Raw genomic sequence first — 17,565 nt, forward strand, 5'->3', positions numbered from 1 at the left:
GCGCATCCTCCTCTGACCACGTGCCCTTGGTGGTCAGGTCCCCTTCGTTCAAATGGGCGCCCCAACCATAAAGGGAGGCGTCCGTGAACAGGGACATCTGGGGCGACGGAGGGCTGAGCTGCACTCAGCGGAGGAGCTCCGTCTTCGAACCCCAGAAACTCCACACCTCCCCCAGGAGGGACCCCGGGATAAATATCCGCTGGTCGAGGGAGTCCGTGAATGGACGCCAACTCAACAGCAGGAGGAGCTGGAGTGGGCGCATATACAGGCGGAACCTGGTCCGCTGCCGAATTGAGTAGCCCCAGCAGCGACAGAAACTGTCGGGCTGTGGCGCTGTCCTGACGGCGAAAAATCCCGACCAAGGACCGAATCTTGCGAATTCAGTCTGGAGGGGGGACATCAGACCCTCTCGTGTGCAAAATCGCACCCCCACGAAGAACATAATCCAGAGCTGCGTTCAGCTCGGATTTGTCCCAATTTAACAACCACCCTGCCTGTCTGGTTGTGACGAGCAGAAACTTTGCCTGCTTTCCCAGACGGCGATGAGCCTGGTGCCGTAGCAGCCAGTCATCGAGATAGCAATGGAGCTTTAAGCCCATGGCGTGAAAAGGCGCGGCAAGTGCCTTGACGACTGTTGTGAAAATCAGCGGAGCAGAAGCCAGGCCGAAAGGAAGGGCCTGAAACTGATAAACCTTACCTGGTTGTCTCCATCTTGAAGCTGGGGACCCGGAGGAACCGATTCAAGCTGGACAGGTCGATGACCAGTCTCCACTTCCCCGACTTCTTGGGGACCAAGAAGACGTGGCTGTAAAAGCCCGGGGAGGAATGGTTGTCCACCAGCCTCACTGCCTGCTTCTTGAGAAGAGACAGGACCTCCGATCAAAGGGCAAGCGCCCTGACGGGGTCTACTGGCGGGGACACCGGGGTGGGAGTCGACGTCATGGGGGGGACGGGAAAAGTCCAATCGGACACCTTGTCGGAGCATGGGCACGGGGGAGTCTTTTTGACACCACTGGTCCCGAAAGTGTGCGAAGTGTCGCAGTCTGCCTCCCACGACGCCAACTGTGGGGGCGCAACCTGGAGGCGCAGAAGGTAGGACTAAAGAGTCACTTGCGCTTGCCCCCGCGACCCTTCTCTTGGAAGGGATGCTTGGGCTGCCCGCCGCTCCCGCCCCTGCCTGAGGAGCGGTGGCGCTTATTGGACCAGCGACAGGGAGCCGCAGCTTCTACCTGCCCTTGGGGACGAAAGGAGGAGGAGCCACGCGAGGACGAGGGCCCACGAGGAGACAACGAACCTCGGGGGCGTCGAGACCCCACCTGTAGTCCCCTGCCCGCGGCCTGTGAATAGGAACACGGACGGGGGGCGGCCTGAGGAGTCAAGACTGACTCCATCAGGCGATCAGACTGAGCCTGAGCACCCATGGTGTCACGCAGGGAGTCATGGAACAAGAAAGGGCCACTCAATGGAGCGGTCCTTAATGCCCCCCCCCCGCAGAAACTGGGACCTGACCGTGCTCAACCCCCCCGATGAGCAGGTCACGGCGTTTTAGCACACCGTTAGCTGTCTGCTTAGCAGTCAGATCACTGGCATGCTGCAGGGACTGCTGGAGGGACATCGCGAGAACGAGCTGTTCCTCCGAGGAATCCGCGGCTAAAGACCTGGTAAGGGCACACAGAGTCAGGTCGGCGTAAGATAACACCGCCTGAGTCTCCTTACCCAAGGCCTCGTCATTCTTCGCATCCTTTAAGGCAGAAGAAGAAAGCACTTTAGGGGGTACCAAACCCGAAAGTTGGATGTCGTCCTTAGGGGCGACAGTGAAACCGGGTCGGTTCCCGACGGTGAGACCCGATAATAATCGGGTCAATAGGACAGGCTTGGAGGGGAAGCGGTCGTGAATCGCTTCCCAGCCCGAGTCCAGGCACCCGGCCCCGTAGACGGGAGCGTCGAGACCAGGGCGCGCCAGTGACCCCCGCAAGAAGGCGCTGTATCCCTGAGAGCCGTATCCAACCATGTGGAGGCTCTAATCAGGGCCGGAGACGCGGGCAATTCTTGAAAAGCCCGGTCAGGGACCGCATCTGACTCCTGCTCGGAGGCGTCGCCGAACAAGTCGAACGGCACCTTACCGAGGGCTGGGTTGACCGTCGGGAGAGGACAAGTGTCTTGCGGCACAAATGCCGAACAAGAGCGCGCAAGTCGCGCATACCCGCGACAATGACGGAGTCCTCACCCCCAGAGGGGGGGTCAGCCTGAGAGGCCGAAAAAGACTGTGAGTCGCTAAACTCACAGTCCATTGGCTGATGACTCAAATCAAAAGCCACCGGCCTCTGGGATGGGCGAGCCGAGGACCTGTTATGGAGGTTGGAAGCCTCCATGTGGTCCGTCAGGCTCCTAAGCAACTGCCGTTGCTCCTCCGTGAGAGAGGAAGCAAGAGGCTGAGGCTCAGAGCTCAAATCGGCCTCCCGTGGGGCAGGCACAGGAGGGGAGGGGGGCATGCCTGATCGGCAGCCACACCCGTCAACCCCGACATACCCGACAGACCAGGGTGGGGCCAGACCGGGGAAATGGACGGTCTGACGGCACCCATAACGGGGGGGGGGGGGGACCAGGGCCCCTCGCCGTGAATAGTGGTCGATCACCGACCCCCCTGCCCACACCGGGCAGGACACCTCTGGGTGCGGTGAACGGCGGCAAAGACGGGAAAGTGAAAACCGGTCTTGCCCCACTAGGGGGCATCCGAAGAGACGACCGAGCCCGCCCCAAAGCGAAGGGGTGGCGGATCCCCGGAGTGGCCGTGGACTCAACCGTGGCGCTGGCAGAGCCAGCTGCCGTCGGTAAAGACAGCGGCCGCAACCCCGTTGCAAACCCAGGGGGGATGGGGAGCACACCTGAAATAACAGGCGGCTCACCGGGGGCGACGCTGCTCACCAACCCATGACGGGTGGGGGCGTCGGGACGTAAAACGTCCCGAGTCCCACCTGGAGCCGTGCCCCCTGGAAAGGGGGCAGGGCTAGCCCTGGGGAGTGTCCCTGAATCAGGGTCACCAACACTCAAACCCAAGGCCTCCCCAGGGGGCACACCCCCAAAAGAGGGGTGCCCGGCCTGGGGGAGGGGTCGGGAGGGGTCAAAACCCCCCATGGTCCCGTGGACCTCGCCGCTTAGTGGGGGTCCGTGAGGAGGGCGAGGGAGAGAGAGTCAAAGACCCCCTTCCCTTTGAGGGTCGCACCCCTCTCCTCACCTTCTTCGTCTTCTTGCCGGCGGTGCCGGGAGAAGAGGAAGGCATCCCGGGGGCGGAACTACCCGCACCCCGACACGGGGAAGAACCGGGCCGGGGACTATGAATCCCCAATACACCCCTAAAAGGACCTCTAAAACCCGCCCTGAAGGGCAGGAGGTCCAGAACAAAGGGTGGAACACCCAAAGAAGTAAAGAAAGGACAGCAATAACGTCATTACGCCGAATTTCTATCAGAAAAAACCACAAAAGTATAAAACAAACGGTCACGTGACCAACAGCCAGGGAAAACGGAGAAAAAAATTTCTTGGAAGACGGCAGAAAAAGCACGCTCCAAAAGCAGAAATCGAGTGAGGATAGTAAAAGAACGATCTCACCCGTCTCCTAGAATCAATAAGCGTCCCGAAGGTGTCCCGGGGTGTCCTTCTTGAGCGTAGAATTGGCCAGAATTTGGCGAAAAAACAACGCGAGAGAAACTCTGTACAATGTACAGTGTGCCGAGGAAGAAGTACTGGTGATAGCGGCTCACACGAGGCAGAGGCTGTATAGGGGCGCCGCCTAGGTGTAGCTAAGCGAACTAGCTAAGAGATTTCTATTATAGATAGATTATTTCTTCCTCGGGTGTGTCCGAATGGAGTACGCATGCAAAAGTCTGACCTGGGTAGAGTATGAACGACATAAAATACCCATTGTATACTGTGTAGTGTGTACCGCAAGCAAGCCTACACTAAAAACACAACCTCTGCTCCGTACAGTGCATTTATACACATGTTACAGGCATACAAATACAGCGAACCCAGAAATGAAATTCAGTGGAAAAGAGCACTCACATTCACAAAAATGCCAAATTCAGAGTAAAAAAACACATTTATTTGAATAAATGATGTATGACATGATAAATTGGCTCTAAATCTACTAACTCAGCACCTGTCAAGCCAGTTCTACGATTGAAAAATCATTTATCATGTACCTTAAGTTTATTGATCAGTAGACAAAACCACAGAAAAGCAAAATTTTACCCCGAAAGTTCACCATTCAAATTCTTCCAAAATCACGGAAGGTGAACCAGCGACAGTCTTTTATGATATAAAGTGATCGAAAACCCTTCTCAACATTCAAGTGTATATTTTGAAGCAAAATGTCTGAAAGTGCCTGAAACAAATATCGCATGACCCAGGAGGGTAATCCGCCCATGCAATAAAAAATATCTGGATCACACGAGAAATAATCCTGTGCACTCTCATGGGATCCAGACTCTTGACTGTTGAAAGACTTTGCAACATTCCGCTTTGCAACATTTTCATTGCAGCCTTTGTAACGTCATAACGTTGAAATTTGCCCCGTCGATGATTTTGTGAGGAGCGGCGTCGTCAGCTCAAAAGTTATGTCCGACTTGACATCTTCGCATCACAATATGTTTGTGTCAAATAAGAAATGATCCAGGGACAATGTGCTCATCTCGGGTAATGTAATGCATGTCATTTGCAGTGGATATGGGGAGAACAGTTTCTGGCTAGTTTTTAGCAGTTTTGATTCCATTGAATAAATGATATTATTCTTCTCGGCTCCATGGCACAAAAGAAAATTTCGGTACCATCTAAGTAAAGCATTTTGGTTATAAAGATGACTGAATTTCAGGGTCATTGAAGAGTGTACATGTCACATGGAAATTGGTTGACACCTATTCAACAGTTTAGGAGTAATAGGACTTCGTTGGATTTTCAACATGGCGGCCATATTTTTCTTTGGATTTGACTGAAAATTAGAGATGTTGATAAGAGTACATAGATACATAATCACATGAAGTTTGGTTGCAATCGGATCATTAGTTTCAGAGTAATAGGACTTTGTTTAATTTTCAAGATGGCCGCCTGGCGGCATTATCGGTCGATGGATGTTGTAGAGAGTACATTGATATACAATCACATGAAATTTGGTTGCAATCCGACTTTGTTTCATTTTCAAGATGGCCGCCCTGGTCATATTTGAAGTCCGAGCGAGACAACTTTTTGAGGTAGAATAGAGGGTCCCTTGATATATGCCCTCACAAGATTAGAACCTTCTAGCTCAAATAGAAACAACACGTGCAACCCATCGGTGATTTATGAACTTTGACCTCTGTGACCTTGAAAAGTAGGTCAAACCAAAAACCCAGGTGACATGTCATTTAACCTTATTAGATACACCCACCATAAAAATTTCATCACTCTACGTACAACCATTAGCTTCAAAAAGGCAAGAAACCGATTTCCAAGATGGCCACCTGGAGGCCAGAAAGTAGGTCATATCGAGAAAACGGAATGTATTTCTGGGCACATTGCCCATTGCCAGAGAAAATCATCTCTTTCGATCTGGTGACTCGGATCAGCCTTTAGTGCAGTTTTCTTATTATAGCAGTGATGTATTTGGGTCGAAATGAATTCACGAAGAAACTGTAGATTCGATCGATCTGTTTACGTCACGTGACTGTACTGGCCAGCCGTGAGTCTGTCATGTTTCAAAAACCTAACCCAATAATTATTCTTTGATAACAGATTAATAAGAATTTTAAATAGGTTAATCTTAATAATATTTATAACGATATTTCGCTATTTTTTAATTGGACAACCATATATCTGTCATCTTCTATTTAAAGCAAAGAAGCGAGGATGTTCTCAAAATTACGTAAAATTTTTTCAACAACCCCATCTCAAAACGACCCAGTCAAATTTAATCACTTTCTTTCTTTACCAATATTTGGTTCCACAAATAAGGTAAGGTAATTTTTAATCCATGTCATGCAGCATTGAGCAGTGGTTTGCCTAGTCTCACCAGTTTTGATTCCATTCAATAATATTCTTCTTCTTGGCTCAATGGCACAAAAAAGATTACCGGTACCATCTAAGTATAGCATTTTGGTTATCAAGTTGACTGAATTTGAAGGGATAATCGTGGCGAGTAAAATAGATACATTGTCACATGAAAATTGGTTGACATCCAATCAGTTGTAATAGGCATAATAAGATTTTATTGAATTTTTAAGATGGCCAACTGGCGGCAAAATTGTTCATGAGATTCAGGGTTATTGTAGAGTGTTCATGTCACATGGAACTTGGTTGACATCCGTTCAACAGTAAAGGAGTAATAGGACTTCGATGACTTTGGGCATCGGATTTGACTGAAAATTTGGGATATTATTGAAAGCACATAGATACATTATCACATGAAATTTAATTGCAATCCGATCATTAGTTTCAGAGTTATAGGACTTTGTTTTAATTTTCAAGATGGCCCCCTGGCGGCCATATTGGTTATCGGATTTGACTGAAAATTAGGAATATCGTTCAAATGTGATGCAAACATTATTCCAGGCACCACCTAAGGCAGGCTGCCCATCAAGATGGAAGGTCAAGCAACTGAAAGGAGTCTCTTACCTGTTCATACGTATGGACTTCATCATTGAACAACATAGTTACAAAGGTATTATCAGGCTCTTCAGGTTGTAAACCTCTTGGCAAATTGTCAGCACATTCATCAGTCTCCCATCTCAATAACTTCAAAATGTACTGCAGTAAAATTCCATACAATTGCTCTGCTCTTTCTCTTAGGTCAGCAGGTAGTGTTGAAACAGGGTCCTGAAACACAATTCGATAGGTTTTAATCATGAACCATTACTAAACCCTTTCACTACCATGCAGTCACTAAGAACTAAGTACTACACAGATCCATCAGATATTAGATTCATATTAACACTCCAGGCAAGCTACAATGTAGGGGCATGTGGCAAATGATAGACAGAGAGGTCACTTTGTTATAAATATTATTAGAAGATGGCAGCACTCCGTCTTATCGTACATTAAGTCAAAAGAAAACAAGTTGCCCACTAAGAAAGCAAAAAAACAGGTTTTCAAATGCTGATCTCGCCTAATACAATTAGGCACCACAGTTGACGCTAAATCCGTGACAGGTCTGGTGCCTCAGAATAAACTGAAAAGTTTTAAATGTTCTATTTAGCACAGAGAAACTGCTGTTAGCTTTTAACATAAGTTGTCTGTTTCTTTAACAAATTACGCAATTTGATCATAATTGACTATCGTGCACTTGCAGATTTATTCGCCAAATAATGTTGTGTATAAAAATCGATGCGCACCTCTGGTGTTTAGATTGCGTCAACGTATTTGGTTCTAAAAGTCCCGAAAGGTGACCAGTGTGTAGCCAATATTGGCCAATCTCAAAGAAGACTCATTACTGTAATGTATGAGTCTCAACATGACAGACTAATGTTGACTATAGATATTAGATTCGCATTCAAGTCGTTAGCTCCAGCACTTACAAAACGGACAACAATGATGAAGACGATGATGGACGACAGATGCTGGTTAATTTTTACACCAGTTTGCGACCAAATCAATTTCTACAAACCCTTTCTATTCCTTCAACAAGTCGCAGACTATTGTCATTATAGCTCAAAGGTTAAAAAAGGAAGATTTTTCAGTGTCATCCCTCTTCTTTTGCCATAGTCATCCACCATGTTTTGGTCCACTTTGTGGACACATTCCATTCAATAATATTTTCAAAGAGACATTCTGTTATTTCTTTTCTCTGTTGTGCTGTCACGCACAGCGTCTGATGAGTTAATTTTGTCTGATGCAGTGTTTTAACATGATTTTGGGGCCGATTGCTGTCACAACAAGAGGCCCAAGGGCCTGGCGCTCAGCTGGATGACCTAATAACATAGGACTGAGGGTGTAAAGTAGTAAATATCAGCTTTATACTACTGTTTGAAGGTCAAGAGAACACGTTATACCACTAAGATTTCCAATGCAGAGCTGCCAGCTGGATGAAATATGATTGAACTAATCAGCCATGGTATGTAAATATTACAGGAGGCAACGGAAGATATCCCTAGTTCAGTATGTTGTATCGGTAGCTTTACAGAAAAGAAGTGTCAGAGAGGATGAGACTTCTCCATGGACAACTGTGGTATGTCCAGGCTAGGTTGTACAGCACAAGGATACAAAATGCTGTCTGTAATTGAGAGGTATCCTGATTTAACAGAGGTCAAAATAAATAGAAATGACCAGTTTGGGACTAACACCACTGTCTTTTTTTTGATAAGGTAGAGATTACAGGAGTCAACAAAATTAATTTTATTGAGAGAAATTGACCTGTCCTGCAGGTGATTGGATTTACAATACAAAGGGTCGTTTTCATATTTGAAAATCCCTTCACAATCAAGGGCTACCTCTGACTAAAACAGCACCCATAAACAATAGACCACCAATTTGACCCCAGCTCCTAACTGCGGGAAAACCCAAGTCCAGCAACCAAAAGTACCAAAAATACATTTTTGTTTACATTTGAACTGCACACATTTCCCGCGAAATCTCGAAAATCAGGTGACCTGCAATCGTGGATTGAAAATATCATTTACCTGGGTTCAGCAGGTCAGCAGGTATACCGGCTGTTCCAATCAACCCCCTACAGCCAGCTGTTCAAAAGGTAATGTAATTCACCCCACAGGGAGTGCAGGTAATTGATTAAGCCCCTGCATAACTTAACAGCAATGGCTTGGCTTCTGTGAGTGGTAAGGAGAATTGACAGTGTCCGATTAAAAATCCCTCATTTCTGCTCCGCTGAAGTAAATTTTTGAATAAAACCAAGACGTTGCATCAGGGTAAGGTGTCACCACCATTCATGCAAAATTTCAAGGCGATCCAACGCCTCTAAGTGTGACTTTATTCGTCCCCCTTCTAATATTATTATATAGATAGAAGATTTAGACCAGCGATGACGTCATTTCTGGTGATTCCCTACGTTGTCCAATGAACGCTTTTTAAAGTGTGCCATTTGGCATACATTAGCATGCAATGTATTTTATCAGCGCTGACAATTGCCGAACAGAATGCCGTAGCTCCGTCAATTTGCAATCAATTTTTTTATTGGAGCAACATTATTGTGTTGCTTAAAACGTCTACTTTTTACTCATGTGAGAATCGTAGTACTAAAAAGTAATATGCAAACAGAATCATGCCGATTCACTGCACATACTGTGGGAATTCTCCACTTCAAAATACATCGCGAACAGAGCGTGCACTTCCGATATCGTTTTCACAGAATTGTGGCCAAATTTTCAAGAACTAATTTCTGAAAGTATACCCTTAAGACCTTATGACTACCCACTGAAAGGAACTAGTGATAATATCGCCTACTTGACTACTTTTTAGCAGAAAATTGGTTACTTGTTGCAAAATCAATCTTCCATCTTTACACTGGTCACAGTGGGTATGCTGAAATATAGCCTGGTTCCCTGGCCAATTCAATGCGCAGAATACAACTGCGCAACTATACGTCATAACCCGGGCTTTTGAATCGTCAAAAAATCTGTCAAATGTGCCTGTAGCACCAACTGGCGGTGAAAACTAAACTAATTCCATTACAAGTCAAAATGAAAAATTATTAAAAAATATTCGGCCAGATTTGAAAACAATATTTCCTCTGTGGCCCGAGGTATAAAGGAAAGAAGTTTAAACTTCCTGATGACCTCATTCGCCGAATGTAGGGCGGATCGCGCTGATTTTTGGTTTCTGAGTTCCCCTTGGGCTACTCCTAATTTAGCAGCGTCAACAAAGTGCCTAGGTCTTACGGTTACAAAATGCCCAAAATTGACATGGAAGGATGGCAGGATGGCAGGAAGGACGGACACCATTCCCTTAGTAATATTACCAGCTTCGCTGACTTTGTCAGCTGAGCTAAAAATTCTCACTCACCGTGGTTTCTAGAAAACTGGCCTGACAGTCTTCTGCGAATAAATATGCGATATCAATTTAATATTCTCAATTATGCTCACTTACATCAAAATTACTGACAGAATCATGACAAAGAAGTATCATAAAACACGGTCGATCGTTTATAATCGTAAAGTGACATCAAAAACTGTAAATATTACTGAATTAACTGAGCACTATTTCGCCCGCTCATGACGGCGTCACTTGATACTGACAAAAGCGGCTGTTGTACTTTTGCCACTAGTAAGCATGCACAGCAACCAAAACTCCTTCCTTGAACATCTTGTTGAGATAAAAATTCACACGATATCCAGGAGTAGTCCGGCACTAAAGGCTTTAAGGTAGAAACGACAGTATACGATTAGCTTCACTGGCAGCTAAAAATTACACAGTCCTTCTTATCATTGATAATTTGCATAATTTGCATAATTTGCATCTATTGTTTTATGGCTAATTTTGGCAAAATTATGACAAATAAATTGTTTTTCGACAACTCCTCCATAACCGCTTGGAGAGCACTGAAATTTTCTTGGATGATAGGTGAGATGTTGACGTTGTGCATGTGGGTTTTATTTTTTCAGTTATGTAACTAATTTGCACAATAATGACCTCCATTGTTAGCTCCTAGCTCACTTTTAAAATGGCATCGTTATGCAATTTTCAGGGAAAGTGGATCAGATGATTTGCAACAAGGCAATATATTGATATTTGCTTCGTTCACGAGATAATGAGCTATTTTGCTTCATGTAGTTAAAGGGAGCCACTGTGGTGTAGTGGCTTGGACTCTCGACCAGCGGTCAAGAGGTCCCGGGTTCGATCCCCACTGTCAGCGTGAGACTGTAGGCTGGTCTCTCTGTCTTAGTTGCCTCTCTGCACCCAGGTGTATAAATGGGTACCGGTCAGAAATGCACAGATTATAGCGCTGATTGAGCAGCTCATCTGTGGTCTACTGTTTTAGGACAGACCGGGGTTAAAACTGAAAGTCGGATGATAACCTATATCGTAGTTGATATCAGACTATAAACCCTAAACTTTAACTTTTTTAACTTTTAGTTATCAAAGGACAACAAAAATTGTTTCCAGACAACACCTCCGCTTGGTGGAGAGCGCTGGAACATTCAGGGATGATAGTTGCGCATGTGGGTTTGATAGCTCCATTGTTTTTTACCTTATTAGCTCGTAGCTCGATTATCATTATTAAAAATACTGTGGAGAAGCCTCCGAGTTTGCCCCGCGAACTCCTGACACCTCCAACCAAATCTTGAAACTAGCAATGTGAGTGAACAAGAAAAAATTACCGGATTTGTAGGGCAACATGACACATTATTGTTAACTGTGAGGAAAAGAAACATCAGATAGATTGGACATGTCACCGGTATAAAGGCTTCTAAAGAATATATATTATGAAGGGTTTGTTGGAGGACTCATGGAAGAGGGTTACACCGAAACAATAGAAACTAAGTAACATATAGGAGTGCACAGGTCTGAACATGTGCCACCTAAAAGGAACGCTGAAAATAAATCTCAACAGAGATTAAGTGTCAACACTGCTGCATTACCCACAAGGCCATTAGACCAAACGCTGATGATTTTTAAACAGATGGTGATGAGTGAAAAGCTTGTTCGTGATCCTTGTCTGTTCTGATTGCCATTCTTGATCCTTATCTGTTTTGATGTCACATGACCACTGTCGACCGTATCGAAGTAGTTAAATGCATGTATTTCAAACCTGGCTGATGACAGGCATTTTGGGTACGATCCTTGCATGCTATCTATTTAACGTGTTTTATCCTATCTAGGTCATACACATCCTTGCCACACTACTTTGAATGAAAGGTTCTCAAGTCAAGCTAAGGACAGGACAACATAAAATGCCAGTGTTTGGACAGAATTTTAGAAGTTTAGAGGCCTGGATCGGTAACCGGAAAAACGCCGACTGACCGACCGACCGACCGACCGACCGACCGACCGACCGACCGACCTACCAACCCAAGGAGTTTCGTGTGATATATCCAATCCACGATAGCAGGTCATGTGAAATGAAATTGTAAACAAGCGCACGTGCGCTGTTCAAATGACAACAAATGCATATTGCGCGTTGCAGTTCATGCATTGCATCGGTCGAGACACTCGAGTAGAAAAACTACAGTGCATAGATTAGGCCCAAATCATGTTTTTATATCCACCGACCATGTAGACAAAGCATATCTTTAGAGTATCGTTATCAGTTCCTTACTGCGTGGGCTCGTTTTCCCGGTATAATTGACTGAAGATGCTGGTGTCAGACATGTCGGAATCCATCACCTCTATTGCGCTGGGCACTACACAGATACATGTGCTATAGAAAAGCGAAAGGGATACTGCATATGACGGTAGGTCGGTCGGTCAGTCGGTCGGTCGGCGTTTTTCCGGTTACCGCCTGGATCTACTTTCACAGGACTTTGCGGTCAACTACAACAATTGTAGGCCAATAACTTTCAAAGAAATTAAGACGATGCTGGTGAAAACTGTGCAGTTTCCAGCACAAGCTACTGCACTGGAAACAGACCTATGTTGTTTTATCAAAATATATTTTCCAACTTCAGGATGCAGATTTTTGTTCGATGCATAAATTTTGATGCAACCAGTGAACAATTGCTTACATGATCTACTTGGGTTTCTAATCCCTCGGCATGAATATGACAGAAGGCAGCAGTCTTCCAAGCTTCTTTGTCACCGCAGTCACAGTATCCACCTCCACCTGATGTACTCATCTGAAAAACACACCATTTAACATCAACATTTATTTACATTGTGTAGTGTCCACAGTGTGAGGTCGTACATGTTTATGGTACCTTCCTGGTGTCGATGCTGCTAGGTGGCTCCTCTCAGTTCTGTGGGGACTAGCTGGGAGAGGGCCACCACACCAGGTGTTGCCTCATCTTAGTTAACATCTCAGCTACTTGATCGATCAAAGGACAACTCATGATTCCTCATGATTCTTGTTTAATATCTCGGCGTATGGTATATGATACACTCTCTCATACAACAAATCCAATGTAGAACTAGTCTATGCCATTGCTCAGACCCGACTCTCACACAACAAATCGTTGCTAGCTCGCCACAATAAATAATCAATATGTTATATAATATTCAATGGTGTGATCTGAACCTGTAGGCCAACACATATTTTAACCCTTGTGGCAACCTGCCAACAACCCTGGGATTCCTGATACCTGTAATACGTTACATGCTAATGTGAGCTATATACTAAGCCATAGGCATACATTGCAAACACCTAACCATACAACAGTAAAAATCTCATGATTTTACCTAGCAGTAATCTTGAGATACAACCAAAAGTAGTTAGTCACATGACCTGCCCACTGGGGCCAAGTGCAAGTTGGAAAATTATCAAAACTGTCAAAAAGCAAAATGGCACCATTATAGTAAGACCTTCGAACCACGCAAAGATGAAAAGCCTAGCCACAATAGTTATAGAGATATGCGATATACAAACCAATAACTGTAAATTTCAGCTACTTCCCAGGACTTAAATCTTACCATTATAATTACAATAAAATTAGTATTTCAATTTAGCTATTTATTGGTAATAAATTAATAAGAAAAATCATAGCAATTAATTGTTTAGTAATTGATTGGTCAGATAAATCTTAGTAATTGAAAAATTAGTAATTAAAAAAGAAGATATGCTCTGGAAACAAGTTTTTGAACAGACAGACACCTTAGGGTAACAAGGAGCCTAACGTAAACATTCCCAAGAAATCACAAGCAGATGAAAAGAGTTGGTGGAAATCAATCTATTTCATGGGTTAATTGTTGATGTAACATAGTAATACTCACCCGATACCTATGTCTTCTGTGGTCACTCTTTTGAAAACACTGGATACAGAGTACACAGGTTGGGTCAACACCACAATCACTGAAAATTAAAAAAGGAATGGACCACAGTTACTCTCCAACAGCCAATTTACGCCATTTGACCAAGCTGGTCAAATCAAAAACCTGTATGATATGTGATGTATCCTTGTCACCTCTTCACAAAAAAGAAGTAGTCGAAAGCTATACAATGGGTGAGGTCAGAACTCCGTGTATATTATGTGTTACGTGTTAGTGTTACAGATCTGTTAACATCCCTGTTAACCTGAACCACCAAACATGCAGTTCTGGCTAACAGCCTGTTAACATTATGTTAACAGGCTGTTAGCAGCCTGTTAACAGCCTGTTAGCAGCCTGTTAACATGGTGTTAGCAGTGTTCACTCGGCAGCAGTTTTATCATGAGTGGCACCACTTATTCCGCTGATCACATGGCGAATACGAGCATGCTTATCAACTAAATACTGCAAATTCAAGGAATCGCAGCTTTTTCCATTTCTACCACAGAAGTACGCATTTCCAGCGTGATCTGGCCTCTGAATCCTAATAATCACACCATCGATGTATAGCAGAACTCGGCGAATATCCCCATTGATATCAATTAAATCACGACAGAGTTCATCGAATTCAGCAGGCTGGAGAAAAAACACATGCTGAGGCGCTATGTCCATGAAAAATCTGGCTACAAGATGAAGATTTGCGATAACTGTTGGCTTTGCCTTGCCCACAGCATACCCAACCTGTCTGTAATATCCACCAGATGCGACATACATGAGAAAAGTTTCCATCATTTCCTTTGAGGTGGTAAGAAGGGCTCTGCCTTGATTTCTCCAGGCATGGAATTCGTCCACTAACCCATTAAGCTGCTCTTCTGTGAGTCGTATGTGCCTCTCTGTAGGTTCTGTGCTACTAGCAGGTGTGCGAACAAAGTTTTCAGCTCTCTGAACAGCAACAACTTGCAAATCTGGCTCGAAAATCATCTTTCAGGATTCAACAAACCAATCAAAGATGGCTGCTAACACTAACACTAACAGGCAGTATTCTGACCTCCAGAACGTTTAACAGATCCTTAACCACCTAGTGGTTAAAGTTTCTAAAATCTACCACAATCAGAATACATTACTGACAAGATGTTTGACAGTAAGAATAGTTATTTCGAACAAATTTAGTGAAAACCCCTAGCTGATTCGTCTGGAAACAAAAAAGTTATTCAAAAAACAAGCTTAACAGATTTCAGTTTGCTATGATTAAGTTAACATGTCCTGTTACAGATCTGTTAGGTGTAACACCGCATGTTACAGGAGCTGTTAGAATGTATGATTTTTAACAGATCTGTAACACTAACAGCAGTGTCACACCGGTGTTTATCTCAAGGTCAGAATTGGTGGTTAGTATTACAGATCTGTTACAGATCTGTAACACTAACACGTAACACATAACATACACGGAGTTCTGACCTCACCCATTGTACTCTGATACTGATTGGTATCTCTGTAGCTCCTCCTCCTCTGACCATGTGCCTGTCCTCTGACCATGTGCCTGTGGTAGTTCTGATGGAATAAACTCACAAAGCAGTTTCTTAATACAAGGGTAACTCTTCTTCATTCTACTTCAGGAAATGAAATATACATCTCAGTAAATCTAATTTCTGCCACAAATCAAGGAGAAAAGACGAGAAACATGGCCTAGCTCTTTCTACCACATAGTTCTGCAACACTGATGCTGCCCTCTGCACTAATGCTCAGTTACTAAAATACTTGGTACACAGGGTGTGGCCCAAAAAAACCCAAATAAAACTAAGTGCTGACTTGAACATCCTCCCCTCTGAAAATCAAGGTATGAGATTTCTACGTGCTTGAAACTCGGTGTGGGGGTGATGCGCAACTCAGGCAATGGTGCCATCTGCTGTTCAATTTGGACAGGCTCCTTGCATTTTATACATTGGAAGAGAATTCTGCGGACCTCTTGTTTTCCGTGCATAATCATATATTGACATCTCAAACTTGTCAGTGTCTGTGCTGCTCCAGTGTTCACAACATGGAAATGCATGACAAGTAGCTCAACAAATGGATCATGACGTGCAAGATGATTGGGTGAGGTGTTTGTTCTGGTAGTGGGCTGTAGTGCAGATGTCCTCTGACTCGGCACCCCAGTAGGAACTCAAATGAAGAAGTGGATTCTTTTCAGGCAAGGGTTTATTCTCTTTCAGCAGACCAATTTTATCTGGAAAGGCCTTTTGCTGAGCCAATCAAATCCAAAACAACATCTCTTGTCTATGATCCGCAAGTGTGACCTCCCCTCGTTTTCTCAGTGGTGCAATATCTGGCACATCGTCCTTAGGTTTTCTCGCTGATAGGGAACACATCAAGGCCATTGTTCCAACGAAATGGTTCAAAGAACTGAACCTTTTCACATATTCAGTGAGTTCTGCATATCTTGCTTTCTCGTTCACCTTTTCCACATGCAATATGCGTGCCAACTTCGGTGGTTTCTTCTTTGAGTTCACATCGGTTGTTTCACTTTCCGAACAATCAGGTTTGGTGCTGGCCATTCTGATTCCCCTCGTTGAAGAAATGGTGGTCCTCTCCACCATAGTTCTGACTCTACTAGTTCTGCTGCACACAATCCCCGGGAACACAGATCTGCGGGGTTAAACTTCCCTGGAACGTGTTTCAAGCTGCTTACTCTGGTAAGTATCGGATCCCCAGGGCTTTATTAGTAATCTCCTCTCCAACAAGTTTCTCTGAAGACTTGCAGGCTCTGTCCTCTGGTGCTAGCTTTGTCAAGACCTCCGGCTCGTTTGATAAGAATTTTCTTAGATTCCATCCAGGCTCCAACACTTCTGTCAGGTCAACTGCTAACTGTGTTGCTTCGTCTGCATTATCATCACCAGTGAGCACATGCATCATCTGCAAAGATATTCTCCTCAATTTCCTTAACAGCTTTGGGGTATCACTCTCGTTTGGAGGCAACATAATCAAGCAAGGTTCTGATGCTCGAAAATGGTGAGGGCGACAATCCGAAAGTCACTGTTGTTAATCGGTAGACTTCTGGAGGCTTGGTGTCATCTAAGTCTCTCCACAAAAATCGCTGACTATCTCTCTCTGTAGTAGGCTCCATGTTGCCTGGAGGAACATCTTCTCTACATCAGCGATGATGGCAAATTTGTGTCTCCGGAATCTACGTAATACACTGGCAGGTCGGGTTGTAAGGCCGGCCCTGGCAGCAAAGTGTCGTTCAAAGAAACTCCTTCTGGTCCTTTTATAGAGCCATCGAAAACACCTTTGTAGTGGTCTTATCCTCTCTCACAACAGGGTGATGTGGCAGGTACCAAACTTGGTGGCCTTTAGGTTCTTGCTCCTCAATAACACGCTCATCACGTCCAGTTTGAATAAGCTCAAGTATCTGCTTCCTGATGCCTTACAGCAAGCTCAGGCTCCCTTTTTAAACGATATTCCAGGCTGATAAGTCTCTTTGTCGCTTGTGGCTTGTTTGATTTCAAGTGCCTGTCAATTCATGACGGGTGTTTTAGTAATCCAGTCTGGTACTGATTCCCATCTATTATGGTTATGGCCTTGTGTTGCCTTACAGCTTCTTGCTCTTTCGGAGGGTTTTGTCAACTCAGTTGGCAGAATACCTAGATGTTCCAACTCCCAGTGCTTTGTAGCTATTTCAATCTCATCCTTGATA

General features: G+C 44.7%; 1 protein-coding gene across 3 annotated transcripts in view; it reads right to left on the bottom strand.

Annotated features, from left to right (window-relative positions):
* Positions 1 to 17,565, bottom strand: part of LOC135485750 (E3 ubiquitin-protein ligase UBR2-like) — a 650,469-nt gene that overhangs the window by 603,438 nt on the left and 29,466 nt on the right. For 2 of the 3 annotated variants that reach the window (XM_064768147.1, XM_064768145.1), the window contains exons 3-5: positions 13,842 to 13,920; positions 12,641 to 12,751; positions 6,645 to 6,845 (exon numbers count right to left, since the gene is read on the bottom strand). In XM_064768147.1, coding sequence (XP_064624217.1) covers positions 6,645 to 6,845; positions 12,641 to 12,751; positions 13,842 to 13,920 — 391 coding nt within the window. The remainder of the gene's footprint in view (positions 1 to 6,644; positions 6,846 to 12,640; positions 12,752 to 13,841; positions 13,921 to 17,565) is intronic. The other variant, XM_064768146.1, reaches the window with a different exon arrangement.

The sequence above is a fragment of the Lineus longissimus genome, chromosome 3 (genome assembly GCF_910592395.1).
Source record: "Lineus longissimus chromosome 3, tnLinLong1.2, whole genome shotgun sequence".
NCBI lineage: Eukaryota > Metazoa > Nemertea > Pilidiophora > Heteronemertea > Lineidae > Lineus > Lineus longissimus.